The sequence below is a fragment of the Grampus griseus genome (assembly GCF_964374135.1).
Source record: "Grampus griseus genome assembly, chromosome: 6".
Taxonomy (NCBI): Eukaryota; Metazoa; Chordata; class Mammalia; order Artiodactyla; family Delphinidae; genus Grampus; species Grampus griseus.
In genome coordinates, this window is record NC_139000.1 from 98991675 (window position 1) to 99014729 (window position 23055).

General features: G+C 57.6%; 1 protein-coding gene across 1 annotated transcript in view; it reads left to right on the top strand.

Annotated features, from left to right (window-relative positions):
• Positions 1–21069, top strand: part of BMP1 (bone morphogenetic protein 1) — a gene marked incomplete at its 5' end in the record, with an annotated part of 40059 nt that extends 18990 nt beyond the window's left edge. Inside the window, 12 exons of the mRNA XM_082656805.1 lie at positions 3311–3413; positions 4879–4995; positions 5258–5403; positions 5505–5700; positions 6960–7085; positions 7862–8022; positions 8422–8602; positions 12402–12527; positions 15598–15725; positions 16111–16324; positions 18180–18430; positions 20347–21069. Of these exons, the coding sequence (XP_082512931.1) occupies positions 3311–3413; positions 4879–4995; positions 5258–5403; positions 5505–5700; positions 6960–7085; positions 7862–8022; positions 8422–8602; positions 12402–12527; positions 15598–15725; positions 16111–16324; positions 18180–18430; positions 20347–20481 (1884 nt within the window). The 3' untranslated portion in view covers positions 20482–21069. The remainder of the gene's footprint in view (positions 1–3310; positions 3414–4878; positions 4996–5257; positions 5404–5504; positions 5701–6959; positions 7086–7861; positions 8023–8421; positions 8603–12401; positions 12528–15597; positions 15726–16110; positions 16325–18179; positions 18431–20346) is intronic.
• Positions 21070–23055: the final 1986 nt, after the last annotated feature.

Sequence of the window (23055 nt, forward strand, 5' to 3'; positions counted from 1 at the left end):
CCCTCAGGTCTCCTGATGGATGCCGATTTAAGTTTTGCCAAGCTTTCACTACTACCAAAATAAATACCTTGAAACTTAAATCTTTATACACTTGGGCAAGTATATTAGAATAGATTCCAAAAAGCAAAATTCTATTCAAGAAATATTTATTAAACAACTATTATGTGCCATGCACCGAGGATTCCATAGTGAATTAAACTTCCTCTGTGGTCATATGTGGTCTTTTCTAAAAAGGTAAAATATTGGGTCATAAGACACTGGCTCTATAGCAAGAGTTAGAACAGATTTTCAACTTCAGTTTTTCAAAATGCCAGGACTTGTATTTTTATAATAATAATAATAATACTCCCAATGATGATTAATCATCGAGAGTAATATAGTGCAGTTTTCGGGGGCTCCCTGGCAGCCTAGTGGTTAGGATTCCGGGCTTTCAGTGCCGAGGCCCAGGTTCAGTCCCTGGTTGGGGAACTGAGATCCTGTAAGCCATGCGGCGTGGCCAAAAAACAAAAAAGAAGTAATATAGTGTACTTTTCGTGTTTTTTTAATTTTTATTTATTTTTTGGCTGTGTTGGGTCTCTGGTGCTGCACGTGGGCTTTTGCTAGTTGCGACGAGCGGGGGCTACTCTTCCTTGCGGTGTGCGGGTTTCTCATTACGGTGGCTTCCCTTGTTGCAGAGCATAGGTTCTAGGCGCACAGGCTTCAGTAGTTGCAGCACTCAGGCTCAGTAGTTGTGGTACGCGGGCTTAGTTGCTCCACAGCATGTGGGATCTTCCCAGACCAGGGATCGAACCTGTGTCCCCTGCATTGGCAGGCGGATTCTTAACCACTGCGCCACCAGGGAAGTCCCCTGTAGTGCACTTTTCAAAACGTGATCTCACTCGATTACATCTCAGAGTAACAAAATTAATGAAAGCTCCCCCAAACACAAACATATTTAAACTCATGTGTGAATCAAAAGAAAATATGAAAGATTGGACCATGGGTTCCAAGCTAGGTCAGAAGAAATGTAAGTACACGGGGGTGAAAGGCAGTGAAAGTACAACAGGCTCAGTAGATTGAAGGTTGCAGTGAACTGGAAGGATCGTTGAGCTCTGTGTACAGAGGGAGTGAGCAAGGAAAGATTGGGGCACATGGATGTAGAGTGGGGTCCTTGGATTTGACATTATGGATGATAACAAGGTCCAGGGCATGATGTGCTGGCTGAGAAGGGGCAGAGAGAGGGTGAGAGAGGAGGTTAGGGAATGCAAAGGTCAGGAAATGGCAAGGATAGTGCAGGTGGATATTGAAAACACCAAGAAGGAACTTCCCTGGTGGCGCAGTGGTTAAGAATCCACCTGCCAATGCAGGGGACATGGGTTTGAGCCCTGCTCCAGGAAGATCCCACATGCCGCAGAGCAACTAAGCCCGTGTGCCACAACTACTGAGCTGTGCTCTAGAGCCCACGAGCCACAACTACTGAGCCCATGTGCCACAGCTACTGAAGCCTGCACGCCTAGAGCCCGTGCTCCGCAACAAGAGAAGCCACCGCAACGAGAAGCCCAAGCACCACAAAAAAGAGTAGGCCCCGCTCGCCGCAACTAGAGAAAGCCCGCGCGCAGCAACAAAGACCCAATGCAACCAAAAATAAATAAATAAAATAAAATAAAAAAGTAAAATTAAAAAAAAAAGAAAACACCAAGAATTCTGACGGGGTCGGTGCTAAAGTGACCATGAGCCGGGAGCTCTTCCTTGACCAGTGGTTTTCATTCTGGCCTCTACTCTGTCTGCCTCTAACACTGCAGTGAGCCACAGGGGAGATGGACACCCTTGTCCCCTTCTCCAGCGGGGAACCCAGCTAGCACCTAACAGGTGGGCCCCTTGGGCCTTCTCATGCCCACTGCACACTCCTCGCAGATGGGGGTGCCATTCTCTGGAGTCCCTGCTTGTTGGACTCTGAACATACAGCAGGCTTCAGGGCTCACTCCGGAAACTACTAAGGAAGCAGTTTCCCTCCTAGTAAGGGTGCTTCTCTACCTGTTCATATGCCCCCCTGCTGGGGAGACTTGGTACTTACCGAGGTATCAAACGTTCCTCCAGTATTAGGTGAACGTTTGACGAGTTCAAGGGCTGAAATAAGTTTATGTGAAGGAGGTCCTTAGGGCAGTATCTGTACCTATGTATTGCTGTGTTAGGGTGAGATGCTCTTTCCTCATTTTATGCACCATTTTATGCAGAGGCAAGATTCAAACCCAGGCTCGTATGACTGGAATCTGAGTTTTTCACTAGGTGCTTTTCATGCATATGTCTTATTCTTCTAAGTCCTAAGCTCCTTGACAGGGACGTATCTTTTTTTCTTTTTCTTTTATTATTTATTTATTTTTGGCTGCGTCAGGTCTTTGTTGCTGCGTGCAGGCTTTCTCTAGTTGCGGCGAGCGGGGGCGCCTCTTTGTTGAGGTGTGCAGGCTTCTTGTTGCGGTGGCTTCTCTTGTTGTGGAACACGGGCTCTAGGCGCGTGGGTTTCAGTAGTTGCGGCACACAGGTTCAGTAGTTGTGGCTCGTGGGCTGTAGAGCTCAGGCTGAGTAGTTGTGGCGCACGGGCTTAGTTGCTCTGCGGCATGTGGGATCTTCCCGGATGAGGGCTCGAACCCGTGTCCCCTGCATTGGCAGGCAGATTCTTAACCACTGCGCCACCAGGGAAGCCCTTTGTTTTTTTTTAACTGAAGTATAGTTGAGTGTCTTAAACCCATTCTTGGGAGGCATGCAGACCTGATACTCCCTTCAGCGGTTAGCACGAGCCCTGCCTAGAACCAGCACTCAGTAAATGCGCGATGATGGGTAACTCAGGCCTTCTTCCCTCTGCTCGTCCTCTCTGGACCCTTCATTCCCGTTCAGACCGCCCCCTGCCCCCAGTCCCACATGCCTCCCTGGGCCCTTCCTCTCACCAAGGAGACCTCTTCCCTCTAAAGATGCTGTAATTTATATCATTTAAGTTGACCATGAAGAGAGCTGGGTTTGTTTAACCCTAAGCAACGGCTCCTTGCTAAGGAGATCAGTAACATGAGACCCCAGGTCTCAGACATACTTGCAACGAGGCTGTGCATTTTCAGTGAGGCCTGGCTTGGGGTATCTGGGAAGAATGCTGACTAGAACTGGCAGATGGCTGTGGACGAGGGACACTTCTGTGCCAGGAGCTCCTTTCTGGAACACTTAACTATTTATAACCCATGGCAAACAGCCTCACGAGGCAGGCAGCGGTCATGGGGCTGGTGGGCGAGACCGGCGGGCGATGTGTGGGCAGCGGTGTCACCTTCTTCCTCCCCCATTTCCCCAGATCATCCTGAACTTCACGTCCATGGACCTGTACCGCAGCCGCCTGTGCTGGTACGACTACGTGGAGGTCCGAGACGGCTTCTGGAGGAAGGCGCCCCTCCGAGGTACCGGCACAGCCCCGCCTTACCTCCTCCACAGCTGCGTCCTTCTTAGAACTACTCACATGACACGCTGTGAATCCTCCCCCCAACACTAGCACTTGGCTACGGGCAGCACCCTAGCATGGGAACCAGGGGTCCTGGTATAGTCAGTGCTGCAGCTTCATCACTAAATGTGTGACTTTGGGCAAGTCTCTTCCCCAGTCTGGACCTCAAGGTCCTCAGTATGGGCTTCCAGGCCTCCCTCAGAGGGTGGCTGTCGGTGTATAGGTGTGGGCAATCACACAGGGTGACAGAGGGAGACGGACAGGCCTGTCCTCTCAGCTCCAGGCTCTCTTCCTCATCTGGGCAATTTCAGAGGCTCTGTTTTCTGTCTGCGAGATGTGGCCTGAGGGTGCCCACAGTGCAGCCTGGTGCACCACAGAGACCTACATTCCTGGCACGGTCGCCCAAACCTGTTTGCACAGGGTGCCTTGTCTCGGGGGTAGGGGAGTGGGTAAGTGGGGGATGGATGGGTCAGAACCACAGGACAGAAGATGCTGTAATGGACACAGAGTTAGAGCCTGAGGAGCTACATGAATTCTTCTTCGATCTGGATGTGAGCCTAAGTAGCTCAGGACCGCTCATTGGCGTTAGAACTTTGTCTCACAGCCCAGCCTCTGCCTGAAGCAGGCTGACGAATCCTCGCTCACCATCTCTTTTTTCCCCCAGTTTCTGATGTTCGAATATTTATTAGTCACCCGAAGCAGCTGTCATTACGACACTTCTTGCTACAGAAGAGTTAGCATTTCCAAGATTGCTGTTTCTTTCTTTTTTTTTTTGCAGTTTCTTTTTCATAACTTACATTCCTAGGCCAGCAGCCTCTGTCCATTGCTGTAAGTTGGGAAACACCCATATTATTACGAACACACACATCAGCCCTAGTCAATTCTTGACTACAAAGAATTCCACAGATGGCCAGCCTCGTCCACTTATGTGGATTCTTGTCAGGTTTTATTTCAAAGAGGACATTTTCTCACCCAGTCCCCGGATTCTGGGATTTATTTGGGGTCCCATGGCATGCCCTGCATTTGAGCAAAAGAAAACTGTTGCTTGTTTTTGGTTATTACTTGTTTGCATGGAGAGCAAATAAGAAGGGATAAGTAGTGATGATAATGCTCTTTTTAAAAAGTAAATAAAACACAGATACTGTTGGCTAAGGTGAGGAGTCACCGTTCCTCCCAGAAACAGACTCCTATCCTTTCCCTCAAGGGCAGGAAATCTTCTAGAGTGGACTCTGGCCCTTCAAGGCCAAACTGGACCTTGGACCAGATGCAGGCCAACTTGAATGTGTGTCAAGTGCAGACCAGGGCCAGAGCCCCTGAGCCCCTCAGAGAGGTGGGGAGGGCTTCCTGGAGGTGTAGCCCTGGTGCGGGAAGGGAGAGGGCCTTGCTTTGGGCCTCACTGCCCCCTGTCCACGCCGTCTGTCCAGGCCGCTTCTGCGGGGGCAAACTCCCGGAGCCCATTGTCTCCACCGACAGCCGCCTCTGGGTTGAATTCCGCAGCAGCAGCAACTGGGTCGGGAAAGGCTTCTTTGCGGTCTATGAAGGTACCGAGGCAGGGGGACGGGGGAGTCAGAGGTGGGGTCCCTGGGCACCCTAGAACCACTCCCTCCTGGCACCCCAGAGGCAAGGCCGAGGGCCCGTGAAGGAGGAAGTAGAGATCCCACTGGGACTGGCCAGGGCTAGGGGCACTGGGAAGCTGGGAATGTGGGTGGGCAGGGCTAGAAGAGGGGGTAGAGGGGCTCTCGAACATTGCAGAGCATTCTGACCGACATCCTCTTTTTCCCAACTCGTCCCCTGTCCCCAAAGCCATCTGTGGGGGAGATGTGAAAAAGGACAACGGCCACATCCAGTCGCCCAATTACCCAGACGACTACCGGCCCAGCAAAGTCTGCATCTGGAGGATCCAGGTGTCCGAGGGCTTCCATGTGGGCCTCACCTTCCAGTCCTTTGAGGTGGGTCAGAGACCCCCAGGACGGCCCACCTCCTGCGGGCTTCCGGGGCTTGGGTCTGGGCCGCCAGGCCTCCTCCTGCTGACGGAGCCCCCGACCCCCAGATTGAGCGCCATGACAGCTGCGCCTATGACTATCTGGAAGTGCGCGACGGACACAGCGAGAGCAGCACGCTCATCGGGCGCTACTGCGGCTATGAGAAGCCGGACGACATCAAGAGCACGTCCAGCCGCCTCTGGCTCAAGTTCGTCTCTGATGGGTCCATTAACAAAGCTGGCTTCGCCGTCAACTTTTTCAAAGGTGCCTCCTTCCCCGCACCCCTACCCCGGCCCACTCCTGTGGCCAACCCACCTCCTTTGTTCCTTCTTTTTATTTTTTAAATTTTATTTGATTGAAGTAAGAACACTTAGCGTGAGGTCTACACTCGGAGCACATCTAAGTGTACAAACCAGTATTGCCGACCAAGGCACAGTGCTGTGCAGATCTCCTTGCTTGACGGAAACTTTATGCCCGCTGATTCATAACTCCCCCCCCCCTCCCCCAGCCCTGGGCACCCATCATTCCACTCTTCAGTTTTATGAATTGGGCTATTTTAGATACCTCATGTGAGTGGAATCATGCAGAATTTGACTTTTGGGGACTGGCTTATTTTACTTAAAATAATGTCCTGAAGGTTCATCCGTGTTATCGCATATGGCAGAGTTTCCTTCTTTTTTAGGGCTGAATAGTATTCCACTGTGTGTCTGAACCACATTTCCTTTAGTCTCATCCGTGGATGGACACCTTGGCTATTGTGAATGGTGCTGCCATGGCTTCATTCGTTCCTCATTCACTCACTCAACACACTGTGAGGGATTCGTAGACCCTGGCGCCCTGCCCTTGAATTTATGGCCTAACTGGGCAGAAAAGGTCCCACTGAAAAACTACATACCTCACTGAGTAAATGACAAACGTAGGTAAAAGTAGCTGACACACGGTAGGTGGTCGACAGAGAATCGACATAACAATTCAGGAGTTGCCAAAAGTTTGTACTGAAGGAATGTTGGTGAGATGTGCAGGCAGAAAGTACCGTAGGAGCTCAGGGAGGAGACAAGGCAGCGTGGACGTTTTATCGGCGTGACCCTGGGCATTGAGGGTGTTCTGCCCAAGCCTCATTTCCTCGTCTGTAATCTGGGCACAGTTACAGCCCCTCCATCACAGGCTTCATGTAGGGATTGAAGCAGAGGTGAAAGAATGGTACTCAGCCGGGGATGGCGCATGAGAGGCCCCAGTGAATGGTGGTGGCCACCAGCCCAGCCAGTGTGGTCAGAAGGAAGGCTCCATGGGTCCACCTGTCCCCTCCTTCAGGGAACTGTCCCTTTGGGGTTGTCACAGACAGGATCCCCTGGGGACCGGGTGGGGTTCTGAGCAGGTCACAGCTGACTTCGTCCCCCTGGAATGGGACTGGGGGTGGTCCTAGCAGCCTGAGGGATCCTGGACTTGACTCCCAAGCAGAGGGCAGGAGGAGGGACCCAGGCCCCGGACTGGGAGTCACTGACACCCTTTCCTTACGACCGCAGAGGTGGACGAGTGCTCTCGGCCCAACCGCGGGGGCTGTGAGCAGCGGTGTCTCAACACCCTGGGCAGTTACAAGTGCAGCTGCGACCCTGGGTATGAGCTGGCCCCTGACAAGCGCCGCTGCGAGGGTAAGTGCCCCCGGGCTGCCCAGGACCCTGTTCCCTCTCCCACCCCAAACCCTCCAGCCCGGGTCTCTTCTGCCCTTGCACAGACCCCTTTCCAGAAAAACGAGGATTCCCTGGCACTTTGGTCACTACTCATGGGTAAGGAATACATTGTCTCTTTCAATCCCCCGGAACACACTGTGACCAGGTGTGATGTACTCTGGTTTGGTTTTCATTCTTGTTCTTCTTTTTAAATGCTGATCTTGATTGATTTCATCACCCAGCAGAAGGTCACGATCCACAGTTTGGAAACCACTGTTCTTAGACAGGCACTGAGTTCCAGCCTCTCATTATAAATGTTCCCAGGAGGTAGTGAAACGCTCTCTGACTGTCTCCATCTCAGCCTGATCTTGCTGCCGGGCTTCTCTCCACTCACCTCTGAGCAGCTCCCTCTCCCTCCGTGCCTCCCAGTCCCTGCCCCCTGGTCCTCCCTGCCTCCCTCCCAGCACCCCCTGCCCACTGGTACTGCCTTTCTGGAGCCCCTCACCCCACCCCCCACCTCTAAGCAGACACCTGGCCTGTTCTCTCGCAGAGAAAATTGAAGTGACCACACAACTCCTCCTACTCTGAAGACACCCCCCCTCCCCTGCCTCCTTCCCCATAGAGACCACACACCAGCCCCCCAGGCTGGGGGAACCCACAAACCCACTCCTCCTCCTTCATGCACCCCAGCCTGTGTCCATGCCCTTCTCTAGAGCCGGGACTCCTGGTGGGTGACGCCACCTCCCTTGTCCCCCCAGCTGCCTGTGGTGGATTCCTCACCAAGCTCAATGGCTCCATCACTAGCCCGGGCTGGCCCAAGGAGTACCCCCCTAACAAAAACTGCATCTGGCAGCTGGTGGCGCCCACCCAGTACCGCATCTCCCTGCAGTTTGACTTCTTCGAGACCGAGGGCAATGATGTAAGTGCCCGCCTGGGGCTGAGGAGACGCAGGGAGGTCTGAGGCGTGCGAGCTCAGCCTGGTGCCTGCTTCCTACCCTCCGAAAGAAATACTCCAGGAATGTAGAGGCAGTGTGTGTGTGGGGGGGGGTTCAGAGGAAGCAGGGGAGGCTCAGGGAGGAGGGCCTTGAAGGCCAGGGAGCACGTGGCACATGGGAATGAAGGACGTGGAGTCCAGAAGCCTGTGGGGAGAGGCAGGGCTGGGGGCTTGTGTGGGGAGCACAAGAGGAACTGATGGGGTGGGGTGGCAAAGCAGGTAACTAAAGGCGAAAGGACCCACGGAACAGGGAGCCTCCTCAGGCGCAGGTGGTCAGGAGAGGCTTCCTGGAGGAGGTGGGCCTGGAGCTGCGCTGCCCCACAGGTGTGCAAGTACGACTTCGTGGAGGTGCGCAGCGGACTCACGGCCGACTCCAAGCTGCACGGCAAGTTCTGTGGCTCCGAGAAGCCCGAGGTCATCACCTCCCAGTACAACAACATGCGTGTGGAGTTCAAGTCCGACAACACAGTCTCCAAAAAGGGCTTCAAGGCCCACTTCTTCTCAGGTAACCCCGGACTCCCCAGCTCCGAGCCCCGCATCCCTTTCTTCCTGCCGCTGCGCCCCTGTACTCTGCAGCCCCTCTGGTGCCGGGCAGCAGGGTCTGTCCCCTGCTCCCCCCACTGGCCCTCCACCACCAGGACAGCCCTCCCTGCCTGAACCCCGCTATTCCTGAGCCCTCAAGACTGTATGGGAGCCGACCTGAGGCCGGGCAGGACATAGGCCTGCAGAAAGGAAGGGAGAGGGCGCTCCAGGCCTCAGGGGCCGCAAGCCAAGACCCGAGGGAGGTCAGGCCCTGGGAGCAGGGAGTGCAGTGAGGCCGGAGGCTGCCGCATGCAGAAGAGGAGGGTGTTTGCATTGGACTGTGGGGCAGGTTATCCGGCAGCGGTTGACTCTTTAATCAGAACCAGCACACACCAAATGGGGTCATGCCGGGGCCTTCAGAAGTGATAAGGAGCCTCCCTTCCCTCAACCCCAAAGCCTTCCCACTCCCCCAAGGCCCACGGTGGGGGACTCAGATCCAACCAGCACATGTCTGTTGACAGCTGCCCCATGTAAGGCTAGGGGTCAAGTCCCTTTAAGGGCCCCATCTCCAGGCAGACAGGAGGCCATGGGCTGGCTGGAGCAGACAGTTTGTCGGGGAGCAACCCAGGGGTCCTCATCCCCAGCACGCCTGGTGGACCAGGCATGGGCGGCGGGAAGCCCAGAAACCTCCGAGCGGGTCCACGCTGCCTTCCTTCTCCCCTCCTTTGCCCAGGGTCCTGCATCCTCAAGCCCCCTATGTGGCCGCCCTGCACCCTCACCTGCCCCGCTGGATGCCATGCACTGCCCCTGTGCACTGGTTCCCTGCTTGGTACTGCCAGCCACCCCGCTCTGCTTACAGTGCCTCACAGCCCCTGCCCCACTGCTGGCTGAGACCCTTGCAATGCGACTCCCTCTCTTCCCTGGGCCCACCTGGAACCCGTGTGAGGTGCTCACCAGAGGGCTGAGGGGACGTAACATCCACTCAGGGATGGGCTCGGCCCTGGGGAAACCATTACCTGCTTACTCTTGTCTCTTCCTGCCCTTCTGTTGCTCCAGTCTTGGTAGGGGGGCGGGGCGGAGGGAGACCAGCACCGCATCTGTCAGACCTAGAGCCCAGGGCTCTCCACCCACGGTTACTGCCCTGCCCTGGCCCGACACTGCTACCCTCAGCCCACCCTCAGTTCTGCACAGACGCGCGCGCACACACATGCACACACACACCTGCACACGCACACTTGCACTGCCCCTTCTCACAAGAAACCTGCAGAGGACCCTCACCGCTGGGCATCAAGGTTCAGCCCTCAGGGTCCAGGGCATCTGCCTCTGACCCCCCAGGAGGGGGGCTATTTGGACTTTTGGGACACCCAGCGAGGAGACCATAAGGCAAGAAGAAGAGAGAGCCTGAAGACCTTCAGTGTGACCCCAGCCACCTTCCGGGGCATTGGGCACTGGAGGGTGAGTGCCATCTCCTTGTCCCAGCCCGTGTCCACTCCCTGCTCCTGCCCCTTCTGCAACCTGCATCCCTGGCTCCCAGGAGAGGCTGCCCCCGACCATGGCAGAGCCCCTCCCCGGGCACTAAAGCAGCCCTTTCTCAGGGCTCACAGCGCTCAATACCGCACTCAGCACTCACTCACCCACTCACTCGCTCATTGGGCAAGTATTCCTTTTACCCCTACAGTATGCCAGGCACTGTACTCGGTTTTTGGGGTGCAAATACGAGGAAGGCATGGGGGTCAATTTCAGGACGATCTTTGCTCATTCCGTGAGCTGGAACTCCTGAAGCTCCCAGCATAGTCATCAGTGAGTTACTCGGTGAAACCCCAGGATGGGTTGTAGGGTGCCCATCACCCCACATTCTCACAGGGCTTGTGCACAGGCAGCTTCCACAGGGCCCTCTGTCAGGGTCCCTCACGATGCTCTAACTGAGGAGACCTGGGGAAGGACTTGGGGACTCCACCTCTTGACCTTGGGTTGTTTGGGTCCCACGGGGTCTGGCTCACGTGAGAGTGAATTGGAGAAGCAGGGCCATCTGGGAGCCAGTGCTCCAGCCCTTGGGCCCCTCTCCCAAGGGAGACCCGGAACAGGGCCGCCGTTGTCACAGACTCCGCGGGGCCATGTGAATGTCAGCAGGCATCTTTCTACCTCGGGGCTCATCTCTGGAACTCTGTGTGTCCACTCCCCTTCCCTGAATGCCTGCCTCCGTTCCAGGCACACAGTACCCAAAATGACCATGGAGAGACTGGAGAATATGTGTGTGTGATGTACCCGTGCCTGTGACCACGTGTCCCTCTGTGTGTCAGTTTCTGTGTTCACGGGAGAGCGCATGTGCAGATCCGCCCGAATGGGAGCAGCTGCGCCTGTGAGCCCTCCTGAGTCCGCAGTGGCCTGTTGATGAGTCCGTGGTCTCTGCATCCACGTGTGTCTCTGTTTGTACCTGTGCTTGTGTGTGCCTGTGCATGCTTCCTCACGCACAGGGAGTGAGCCAGCAGCGTCTATCCCTGGCACGTGTACGCAGGTGGCCGATGGCTGACGTGTGTGAGTGTGGTGTCTGTGTGTGAGGGGCTGACGTGTATCCTGTCCGTGTGTGTGTGTGTGTGTGTGTGTGTGTGTCAACCTGTGGGTCAGTGTCTGTGCTGCCGTGTCGGGACGACGGTACAGGGTGAGGGATAATATGTCTGTGGGTGTGTTGGCGTGAGTGTGTGTCTGTGTCTGTAACACACTGTAGTTGCAGCACCAGGAGAGAGCCGAGCTCTGGATGAGGCCCCCTTCCCATGGACTGCTCCCCTCTGCTAGAGACTCTGCGTCTCCTTCCCCAGCGTGCGGGCCTCATTCCCACCCCCAAGGCCTTCTCCCTGCCGCAGGCTTCCTCCCGTCTGTCCCCTGTCGCTGTGCCTCCTCCCACCCGCTGCCCCTCCGTGGCCTGGCTGCTCCGGACATGGCCGTCCTGCATGTGTGTCCCGCTGCCCCCCAACCCCGTGCTGCCCGTGGACCCCCCTCGGAGCCGGGCCTGGTTTTCACTGCTCTCCCTCCCTGGCCCCCGCCCTCCACCCGCACCCCTTGGTCCCTTTTCTCCTTCTCTCTCTCGTTTCAGAAAAGAGGCCAGCTCTGCAGCCCCCCCGGGGACGGCCCCACCAGCTCAAATTCCGAGTGCAGAAAAGAAACCGGACCCCCCAGTGAGGCCCGCCTGGCCTCCCGGACCCTTTGTTACTCAGGAACCTCACCTTGGACGGAATGGGCTGGGGGCTCTGCTGCCGCCCACCCCAACCTCCGCTCTGCCATGCCGGCCCGGCTCCCTCCGGCCGGACAGAACTGGTGCTCTCCTCGCCCCCGCCCCCGCTCACGTGGACAGGGGACTCTCCCTGCCTCCCGCCCCTCCCATTTTGATGGTGTCTGTGACATTTCCTGTTGTGAAGTAAAAGAGGGACCCCTGCGTCCTGCTCCTTTCTCTTGCAGTCTGCTTGTCCGTGTGTCTATTTTTCCACTTGTCCGTCTGTCCAGTAAGCAGGTAATGGTAGAGGGTTCCCATGCTGGTCAGCTCCAGACCCCAGCCTCCCTCCGTCCACTTCTCCTTTCTCTCCGCACAGCTGGGCCCCCCTCAGCCACCTCCGCTTGATGCAGTGCCCTGGACCCCCACCATCGCCTTGACCTCCGCTCCCCACCCTGCCTGTGGGGGGGCGGGGGGAGGGTGAGGTGGACGCCCAGCCGGTCCTCCCACTTCCCCTGGGGTGATGCAGCCCTCATCCCTGCACAGACCGGTCTGCCCTTGCTTGTTCCCCCTGCAGACAAGGACGAGTGCTCCAAGGATAACGGCGGCTGCCAGCAAGACTGCGTCAACACCTTCGGCAGCTACGAGTGTCAGTGTCGCAGCGGCTTTGTCCTCCACGACAACAAGCACGACTGCAAGGAAGGTAAGCGCTGCCAGAGCCCCCGGGCACCTTCCCCTGCCCACGGCCGGGCCTGAAGGGCTCAGCGCTGCCATCTCCTCCGGCCTCTCTTTGGACTCAAGAAGCTGAGTGACCTCTGAGGTCACCTCGTTTTGCCTCCCGCCTAGTGCACGGACCCTCCCCATCCCTCCCGCGCGCCCCCCCCCCCCCAGCAATATCCAAGCCACACACACTTCTGGAGAGGAGGGGCTGCCCCCAGGCCCCATTGTTAGGCTGTTCTGGTAATTAGTGCTCCTTAAAATCCATGTGCAAGTCTTTCTCTTTGTCCGACCTCCCGCTGTCAGGGACGCAAGCTGGGACAGTGGTGAAGAGCACAGACTCTGGTGCCAGGCTCCCAGCCCTACCACTTAGCCAGCCACGTGCCCTTGGGCAGCTGACTTCCTTTCTCCGCACCCGGGTTTGCTCACGAGTGACTCCTGGATGGTACCAGCACCCTCCTCCTAGGGGCGGGGCGCTGTGATGTGCTCCGAGCAGCGCCTGCCTCATAGCAAGCAGTCACGTATGTCACTGTTATCGGTCACATCTCTGACCCCTGGGGACACTCAGAACAGGGCTGCTGCCTCCCTGACATTGAAGCCCTGCAGATCCTTGGAAACAGCTCTCAGGTCATTGCCCAAATCACGTGATACCTCTCTGGATGCAATACAACCCTGGCCTGCTCCCAGTTGCTGATTCCACTGTGGCCCGTGCCTGCTGGGGATGTACTATCCCAGCAGCACAATGTAGACTCGCCTCTGACACTGAGAGTCTGTGTGCCGTTGGGTGAGTCATTTCGGCCCTCTGAGCTTCAATTGCCTCACCCATGAGATGGTCCTACGCTTTAGAGCCCTTGCTTTGAGCACTTAGCACAGTGCCCGGCAAATGCCTCTTCTCACCATTACTAGGTGGACAACCAAAGTACCAGCAAATAAACTGCCGACTAGGATAAACAGAGGTGAAGCACCCAACGGACGTCCCAGGGCTTCCATCCCCATCGCTTCAGGCTCTCCAAATATAGAGTACCTGACTCACGGAGCCCCCATATCTTTTAACTAGGGGAGACCACCTTCTGATGTTGTCTAAACTGTATGCCATCTCTGTACTCTCTATGAAAAACAGGGTTTTGCTAAAGAACCCTCAGCATTGACATCAACAAGATAGCAGGAGCAGGTGTAAACCTGCTGGGAAGATGACCTGTGTGTAGCTCCGATTCACTTTAGAAGAACTCATCGTTTCTTACTCAAGTGCTAGGCTAGTAACAAATCAGTATTTCCTGACCCTCTGTGGGGGGTGTAGCTCTGTGCAAAGTTCTGTAGGGGGTTCAAGAGGGGATCCCTCTGCTCCCGAGGAGACTGCAGTGTAGCTGGGGAGAGAAGTGGGCATGGAAGGAGAAATCAGGGGGTGGGGACAACTGGTGTAAAAATGGGGTGGGGGGCAGTGAGTGTGGACATGGGAAGCTGAAGATGGGTAATGGAAGCAGCTCATAGCTCAAATGTGGAGGCCAGGAGCTCCACCTGCCTCCACCCGGACCGCTGGTGGCCTGCAAGGGCACTGCCCCTCTGGACCCTGGCGGCTGTGCGTTCATCCTGTGAGCCTCTGACTATAGGCACAGCTGTTCAGCCTGCACCCCACCCACCCCTCTCTCCTCCCCAGTCCAGCGGTGCACTGGCTTTTCCTCAGAGGGACCTGTCAGATTGGATGATAACGCTTAAGGAGCATCAGCCTTGGAGTTTGTGAGGCCATGCTGTTCCGAGGCAGAAGGCAGATTGCAGTGGATCAAGGAGCCATGAGTAGTGAGAACATGGTGTAGCAAGTTTTCTTGAAGACAAGGAGACAGGATGGGTGGTAGCAGGAGGAGAGCGTTGTTTCAGGATGGGCAAAGCATAGGAAGGGTTCGTGGCCTGGCCGAGCTGGCAGAGGGAGTGAGCGCGGGTAATGTGTGACATGAGGGTCCCCAGATGGTGGGCAGCAGTGAGCTCCAGCTCAAGGAAGGAAAATCCATTCCTGCCCGGGAGGAGTGGCACCTTCTCTAAGACAAGGCAGGAGGGAAGGTGAGCGGGAAAGGTGAGTTTGCCGGTAGGGGTTGGGAAATTGAAGTTGTTCATATCTGAGGGCCCTGCTTTTCTCCAGGAGGCAGGAGGTGAGGTGGTCTGCTGGGAGCGGGGCTTGGAGTTGAGGAGAGGGCCGAAGGTTCGGAGCCGTAGCTGAGGAGGTGAGAGATGGAGCTGGTGAAGGACGAATCCAAAGAATATCAAGGGGTGGGGGCCCAGCCACGCTTGGAGACCACGAATGGGGTTTTCCAGGATGGTGCCGCTCAAGCACAGCCCTTGATGAGCAGTTGGGGTGATGGCCCACATGGTGCAGCTGATAGAGAAGCAAGTCAACCCAGGAGGAAGTGTTGGGAGGAAGTGGAAGGGTCAAGGCCATGGAGGCCTCTCTAAAGCTGGAGAGCTGTTAGGGAAAGGGAGGGCCTGAGCGCCCTGGAAGAACAGGAGGTGGCCACTGCGAGGGTGATGTGTTTGTAGCATCGAGAATTGGAGGGTGATGGCGAAGCCTTGGTGGTGAGAGGTGAGAACCCATAGAGCTGAGAAGGTCAGGGGCGCGAGGCATGTGGGTGGACCATCCACGTGTGTGTTGACATCACCTAGGATGGTGGCAGGAGTGGGGTGGAGAGAACTGAGTCAGATGCCAAAGTCTTCTGTGGATATGGAAGTGTGGCAGGAGGTCAGAGGATGCCGGCTTCGTGGAGAGCAGAGGTGGTATGGCCAAATGGCCTCAAAGGTCCAGGAGTGTACACAGGGTGCCTGGGAGGGCTGCTTCCATGGCTGGTGCCAGGTGAGGTCCAGCTTGGAACCGAGCAGCTAGATTTCTCCGGGCTGGGTGACTGAATGGAAAAGAAGTGACGTGAGCTTTCATTCCATTTCTAAGTGGGGGACAAGAGAAGCAAGAAAGGGGGAGGAGGGGAGGGAGGGGCTTCTTCCTTCCTTTCTTCATAGGGGCCATTGGAGCACTGGGGTCCCTGCTGATCCCCTTCCCCTCACTCACCTCTCCACAGCCGGCTGTGACCACAAGGTGACATCCACCAGCGGCACCATCACCAGCCCCAACTGGCCTGACAAATACCCCAGCAAGAAGGAGTGTACCTGGGCCATCTCTAGCACCCCCGGGCACCGGGTCAAGCTGGTAAGGTGCCCGCTCCCCACCCTGCTCCTCCGTGCCATCTGCGCATCACCTATTTCCTGTCAGCTCCAAAGCCCCATGTCACTCAGAGCACTGCTCAGGGCCATGCAGGCTGCAGGCTGGTGGCCTGGCTGAGCCCACAGGGCTGCCATCCCTGTGAGAAGCCCAAGTCTGGTGTGGACAGAGGCCCTTTCCCAGCATACAGTGGGTTTGTACCTGCCATCGCCTCATTCCTAGGTCCTCCCCGTCTCCCATCCACCAGCAGTGGCCACTGCCCCGGTGTCCATGAACTGGGGTCCGGGGGCCTTGGTTTGGTGCCACCTGTTGCCCACGCCTCCTGCCCCGGCCACATAATTCCTAATTCGCTGTCCTCCCTCATGCCCTCCAGACCTTCATGGAGATGGACATCGAGTCCCAGCCTGAGTGTGCCTACGACCACCTGGAGGTGTACGACGGGCGTGACGCCAAGGCCCCCGTCCTGGGCCGCTTCTGCGGGAGCAAGAAGCCTGAGCCCGTCCTGGCCACGGGCAGCCGCATGTTCCTGCGCTTCTACTCTGACAACTCCGTGCAGAGGAAGGGCTTCCAGGCGTCCCACTCCACAGGTGAGCCCACCGCAGGCCAGGGTGGGGGCAGCCGGTGCTCTGTGTGGTCATTTGTCCTGGAGGCATCTGCTGATCCTGGTCTCAAAGGCAGGCCCTGGGCTCCAGTCGGAGGTTTACAAAGAGCTCCTGAAGACACAGACAGGCCCAGCCCCTGGCCGGGTGGACAGACAGCATGTCCTGAAGGCCAGACCAGAGGGGCAGAGAGTCAGCCTCCTGGGCCAGGGAGAGGAGGTCCTGATTAGGGGTGCGAAGGTCAGAAAGAAAACAGGGCAGTGACAACAGTGGGTAGAGAACCAGAGATGGGGAGGGAAACCCCTGGAGTCCCCAGAGGTAGGACACTTGTCTGTGTGGTAGGCCACCCACATTCCACCCCCCCAGATTCACGCGTTCATTCATTCCGCAGACATTTGTTAACACGTGGCAGGTACGCGGCAGCAACCTAAGTGCGGGTCACAAAATGAATGAAGCAGGGCTTCCCTGGTGGCGCAGTGGTTGGGAGTCCGCCTGCCGATGCAGGGGACGCGGGTTCGTGCCCCGGTCCGGGAGGATCCCACATGCCGCAGAGCGGCTGGGCCCGTGAGCCATGGCCGCCGAGCCTGCGTGTCCGGAGCCTGTGCTGCGCAACGGGAGAGGCCACAACAGTGAGAGGCCCGCGTACAGCAAAAAAAAAAAAAAAATGAACGAAGCAGACAAACCTCTCAGTCCTTGAGGGGTTTACTCTGCATTTACTTGTTCGTTTATTCAACAACCTTCTACTGAGCCCTGGACCCTGCAGGAGACTCAGAGGGGCACGGAGAGGTGAATCAGGCATAAGCCCTTCACCCTGCCCACACGGGAACCCACAGCCTAGGGGAGAGACAGGACACGGACAGATAATTACAGCAGGAGACAAAACACGCTAAGGGCCTCGCTCTGGGTGTGAGGTGATGGGTCGTTGCAGGCAGGGGAGGAGCCCAAGCACAGCCACAACCCCAGACAGCTCTGGGTGTACACAGGTGACTGCAGGTCATTTAGTTTGGCTGGAGCAATGGGCGTGTGAGGACAGCAGTGAACTGGGAATGGTGTGGCTACAGAGAAAGGCTGGAGCCCAGTCCTGTGAGGCCTGGGACATCAGGCCAACGGTGACCGCTGGGGGCTTGGCAGGCTTCTTGTGGGTCTTAAGCTACCTGTTGGGGAGGCCCCAGAGCTGATGGGTCCACAGTCCCGCTCCTCCCTTTTAACTCAGCCCCTGACCCAGGCCTCGCCCATCCACGCCCCACCCGTGAGCCCAGGTGTCCTGAAGGCCAGAGGGCGTAGGAAGGGGTGGACGGGATGACCCTGCCCTGCCTGCTCTCGTTTGCCCTTCCCAGCACAGGGTCACACACTGGAGGCCCGGAACTCCATCTGGCCCTCAGACCTGCTCTGTTTGGCCCACACTGTGTTTTTTAAAAACATAAGCCAACGTTTAAAAATTAGGAGTTTTCGCATAAAATCCACGAGTACGTCTTCTCGCTTAAGAAAGGGAGCTCAGGCGACACAGGGCCCACATTCTTCCGTGATAGCCATCAGCTGGAGCAAATTAGCAGCAACCTCTTTCAACAAGCGTGCTCTCCCTGGGGCCTCTGCTCAGAGCGGCCTTCCACCCACCACGTCCCCGGGCCTCCGCGGGCATCTCTCCAGAGGGAAAGCCGCAGAGCACTTGTTCCAGGCCAAGGCCTGGGCCGGGTCCAAACCCACCTATCACTAGCCATGTGGCCTCGTCCCAGGGCCTCCATCCGGCCAGGAGGCCTGAATATGGGGAGGGACAGTGCCTGGGCCACAGCCGTGCTCGGGGTGGGGGGTGTGTGGCTGATCTTGTGTCCCCCTCCCCCCTCAGAGTGTGGAGGCCAGGTGCAGGCAGAGGTGAAGACCAAGGACCTTTACTCCCACGCCCAGTTTGGCGATAACAACTACCCCGGGGGCGTGGACTGCGAGTGGGTCATCGTGGCCGAGGAAGGCTATGGCGTGGAGCTGGTGTTCCAGACCTTTGAGGTGGAGGAGGAGGCCGACTGCGGCTACGATTACATGGAGCTCTTCGACGGCTACGACAGCACGGCCCCCAGACTGGGGCGCTACTGCGGCTCCGGGGTGAGACCCGCCACCCCTCACCCCAGCGCAGGGACCCAGCACCTCTGCAGGCCTGGGGTCCCGGCGCAGGGGACAGCCCCTGCCTGGCACGTTGTAGGAGCCAGAGACCTACAAAGTGGGTGGTCGCTCACAGAGGCCCGCCCCGCCCTGGGCCATCCCCACCCAGGAAACCAGGTCCTTTCTGGTCAACACAGAGGTTCCTGCAGCCTCTGGGATAGGCCCTGCCCTGACCCAAGCCTGCTCAGCACGTTTGGTTGGGTCTCCAAGGTAGTTTGCATCTGGAGAGGAGGATGGAGTTCCCTCTGCCCTCTGATTCCCTCGTCCCAGTCCAAAGGCAGCTGACCAGGGCCCGGAATGAGGGCAGAGGTTGGGGCAGGAGCCAGAGACCAGGACTGAGCTGAGTCGTGCTAGGCAGTCGTTCTGGCGGAGCCATGACAATACCCTCATCTCTTCCACTGCCTGTTTCTCTTCTTGGTGAAAGGCCAGCTGGCCCCAAAGCAGATACTGATGCCGCTGTCCAAGCAGATACTGAATATTACCTCTTGGTCCATAAAATGGCACTTTCAGAGGCAGTGGGCAAAAGTTTGCTCGATGCGGTTTTAACTAAGGCCACAGGAAAACCACAGAGGTGGGTTTATTTTCCTCCAGGCAGAGCTTGTGAGTTCTTCTGTTTTTTTCTTTTTCTTTTCTTTTTAATCCTCTCCTCCTTCAGTGAATGTCATCTTCCCCTCACCATTCCACACACATACACACACACACACACACTTTTGCACATGTACTCACACTCATATGCACACTCAGACACGCCCTCCTTCCCATCACTTCCCTAGTCCCCTGCCTCTCACGGCCGTGCTCCAGGGCTGCCTGGGTGCCCCAGGAAGGGTTAAACTTCCCAGGAGCAGCAGTAGCTGCTGAACCCAGCATTGGCTGGTGGAATATCCCCTTAGGAGCAGAGCTTCAGCCTTTGTCAACTGGCAAGGGCCGGGCAGGGCTGGGACAGGGTGGAGAGCTGGGGAAGCGGAGCACACAGCCCCCCTGCCTGCCTGGCTCAGCCGCTCCAGGATCCCCAGGCAACCAAGCTAGTGCCCCCTCCCCACTTGACTCTTTGTGACTCCCTTAATCTGACACCTTTGGGTGAGTCACACACCAAATTGGGTGTCCCCGGGTGGCGTCTTGCAAAGACTTCCATCAGGCTGGAGCAAACGGGAGGGGACCTGGGGAAGGAACCCAGTTCCGTCAGGGCTTCCTGGCATGGTTGCTGGAAATGTCCCCAAGGTTTTCGGAGGGCTTTGAGGGCCAGGGCCTCTTCGTGCTTATGCTCTGTAGGCGGCTGTCATGCTGAGGGCCTGCACACAGAGGTGAGGAGGGGCTTGCAGGCGCCTAGGAAGGGGCATCACCCGGAGCTGACCATGGCCAGCATCGGGGGAGGGCAGGAGCGTGGTGGCCGAGTCCGGGTCTGGGGGACCCAGCTGTCCTGTCTTCTCCAAGAGACAGCCGGGACAGCAACAAGGCGGCCACTCAGACAAGCGTCTCCCTTTCCCAGCTATCCTCTTTCTGTTCCTGCCACCAGCCCTTCTAGGCTTGGAGAGCAGACAGCTTCTGAGGGAAGCCAGGCCCAGCGGGGGGCAGTGCCTTGCCTAAGACTTCACAGCTAACTAGTTAGTAGCAGCGCTGGGTGTGGAATGAAAGTGTAACTCTGCACTTAAGACAAGCTCCTCTACCCCCTGCTACCTCCCCTCCTCCAGGCACCCCATTAAACCCCTGCTCCCAAGAACCCTCCTCCTGCTTCCAGGCGCTGGGGGAATCTGGCGGAAGTCGGGAGCTGCCCGCCTTCCTCATAGCTGGGGAACTCGGGGAGGGAAACAGCAGCCCTGCCCCTGGTCCTCAGTCTCATGCCCACCCCTTTCCTCTGTCAGCCTCCCGAGGAGGTGTACTCGGCGGGAGATTCTGTCCTGGTGAAATTCCACTCGGATGACACCATTACCAAAAAAGGCTTCCACCTGCGATACACCAGCACGAAGTTCCAGGACACGCTGCACAGCAGGAAGTGACCACTGCCCTCACACGGCGGGGACGGGAGGCCCGCTGCCCTCAGTCAACTGAGCCGGACAGCGGGGGCTGGGCAGAAGGCGGGACCCCGTCCCCGTCCCCCAGGTGCCAGGACCTGCGGGCCAATGGTCCAGGTGAGGCAGGGCGCTGGACTCCTACATGAGCCACTGCCCCACGATCCCTTCCTCGCTTGCCCCCGCCAGGAGTGAAGGGCCAGGGCCAGGGAGCCAGAGCTTTCCCTGAGACACTTGAAGTGGCCATTCCTCTCTGGGGGCCCAGCCCGGTGGGAGAGGGTCTGTCACCGGGACCCGCCCACCTTCCCTGCCCGTCTCTACACGCTGTATTGTGTATGGCCGGTGGCATATCTTCATTGTAATGTACATTTCCCACCCCTTCTCCAACCCCGATTTGGTTTTATTTTAAGCCTCCACTTCCCCCTGTTTCCTGGGGCGTGAGTTTCTGTACATGTCCCACAGGAGCCAGGGTGGGAGGATGAAGGGGAGGGAGTGGGGCAGCAAGACAGGGCTTCTCTCAGGCCCAGTGGCTGGTCGGCCACACCAGGGCACCCCAGCCAATAAACCGAAAGTGTTACAGCCAGTATCCTGTGCCAGGTGCTGTCTGGGGTATGGGGCCGGCGGGCGTGGGGTGGCTCGTCTCGCTCCAGATGCGCAGGCTTGCTGTGTCTGGGGCCGGCCCCCAGCCAGGACACCTGGCCTCACTGGCTGCCCTTCCTTCCGTCAATTCCAGGGCCCCAGAGGGTGGGATTTCACGGTCAGGCACACACAGATACGCCTCGCACACGTCAGCCTGCAGGCGCCCCATGTACACACACTGCTCGAAGCTCTCCCACACAGCTGAAGGGGAGGGACATTCTGCAAACAGGCTGTTCGGTGAGGAGGGAGGAGATATGTAAAAGGGGATGGCGTGTGTCTGTCCATCCAGTGTCCAGCCTGGTCTTCTGTCTCTGGGTCTGGGTGTCGGGCTAGGGGAGCCCACCAGGACCCAGAACACCAGCACCAGCCAGAACAGATCCACCAGCTGGCCCCCAGCGCCTGCCCTCCTGAAGGTCGGACCCCACGTGCTGGCCCCTCGGATCCTTCTCTCCTCAGTGAGACAAGAGCCAGATGCTCGGCAGCCCCTGAGCAAACGCTGCAGCTCTGGCCTCCTCTCCCAAGGGGACCCATGGCTGTGTCTTGTCCGGCTTCGTCCTTCCTGCCATTGCCTTCTCCCTGTCCAGGCAATAGTGAGGCACAGACCTGTCTCCCCCAGGCCAGGTGGAGAGAAACTACATCCCCACTCCTTCCCTTCAAAGGAGCCTCTCTCTACCCTTTCTCTCCGTGGATCTCACAGGGAAAGAAAGCCCAGAGAGGACCCAGGTTCTCTGCCTGGACTGGCCACTCCCAGGTTCCAGTGCGAGCAGGCAGCCTGTTTCAAGCCCTGGGGCTCCCCGAGAGCCTTCGGGGGACCGTACGTCTTTTACTGGCCCCAAACTCCTTCCCGTTGCAGAGGCAGATGTTGTGCCAGCTGCTGTCTGGACTATGTGGGGGGACCGACCCCCAGGGAGCAGTGCGGCACGGTGCATCTCATATTGGTCCTTTAGGCAGAAGGCAGCAGTGGAAACCAGACACACGGCTAGTATCTGATGTACACGCAGGACCAGCTCCCATGGTCAGGCTGCAGCCTCCTCTTCTAGTCCTGAGCGCAGGTGAGGGAGTGGGTGCTGGCCGGAGGGCCAGCGAGGTCACAGGCTGTGATGCACGGCCACCCCTCCACCTCCTCTGACCAAACTGCTCAGGACAGCTCAGAGGGCCGTGAACAGAATAGAAAAACCCCCAAACCGTTGGAGCGGCCCAGGCATCTCATCTGGACACTTTGCCAACACACTTGGCCTCGGCTCCATGGCAGAGTTCGTAGTCAGTGGTCACAGCTCTCCTCACCAGCCCTGCAGGTTCCTCCGAAGCTCAGAGCCAGTTTACAAGCCACGTGTGCCAAGAGAGTCAGGATCACAGCCCCGTCCAGACTGCGGGACTGCGGCCCAAGAGAGTACCCAGTCCTCCCCGACCCAGGTCAGGGCCCCTGTGAACAGCAACAGCACAGCCGGAGGCAGCTCAGGACTGACCCATGCAGTCACCCTGGGCACCCGTCCCAAGACTCCATCACCACCGTAGACTCGGGCCCCTCTAACGACTCAGGGGCCCGTGCTGGTGGGCCCTGCCAGTCTTCCCTGGGCCCATCGTCCCAGAGGCTGCCTCTGGGCGCTGCAGGCTGATCAGGAGCTGGCTGCAGGCCATTGATACACATCCCAGAAGTTAATGAATGTGTTCTCCAGACCCGGCCTACCCTCACCTTCTGCCTACTTCAGGCTTCTAGACTAGATGACCTCCAGTGCAGCTGCCCAGCCGCTCAGGTGATTCCACGTCAGAGGACGGAACCCTTCCTCGTCCAACTGTCTCCAAGTCCCTGAGGTTTCCTGGGTCCTGAGTGTGTGGCCAGCAGCAGAAAAGCTAGGATGGACCTGCCCCAGACTGCGCTCCCAACCTGGTAACCAGGTTAAGATAACCACGTATCCTGGAGCT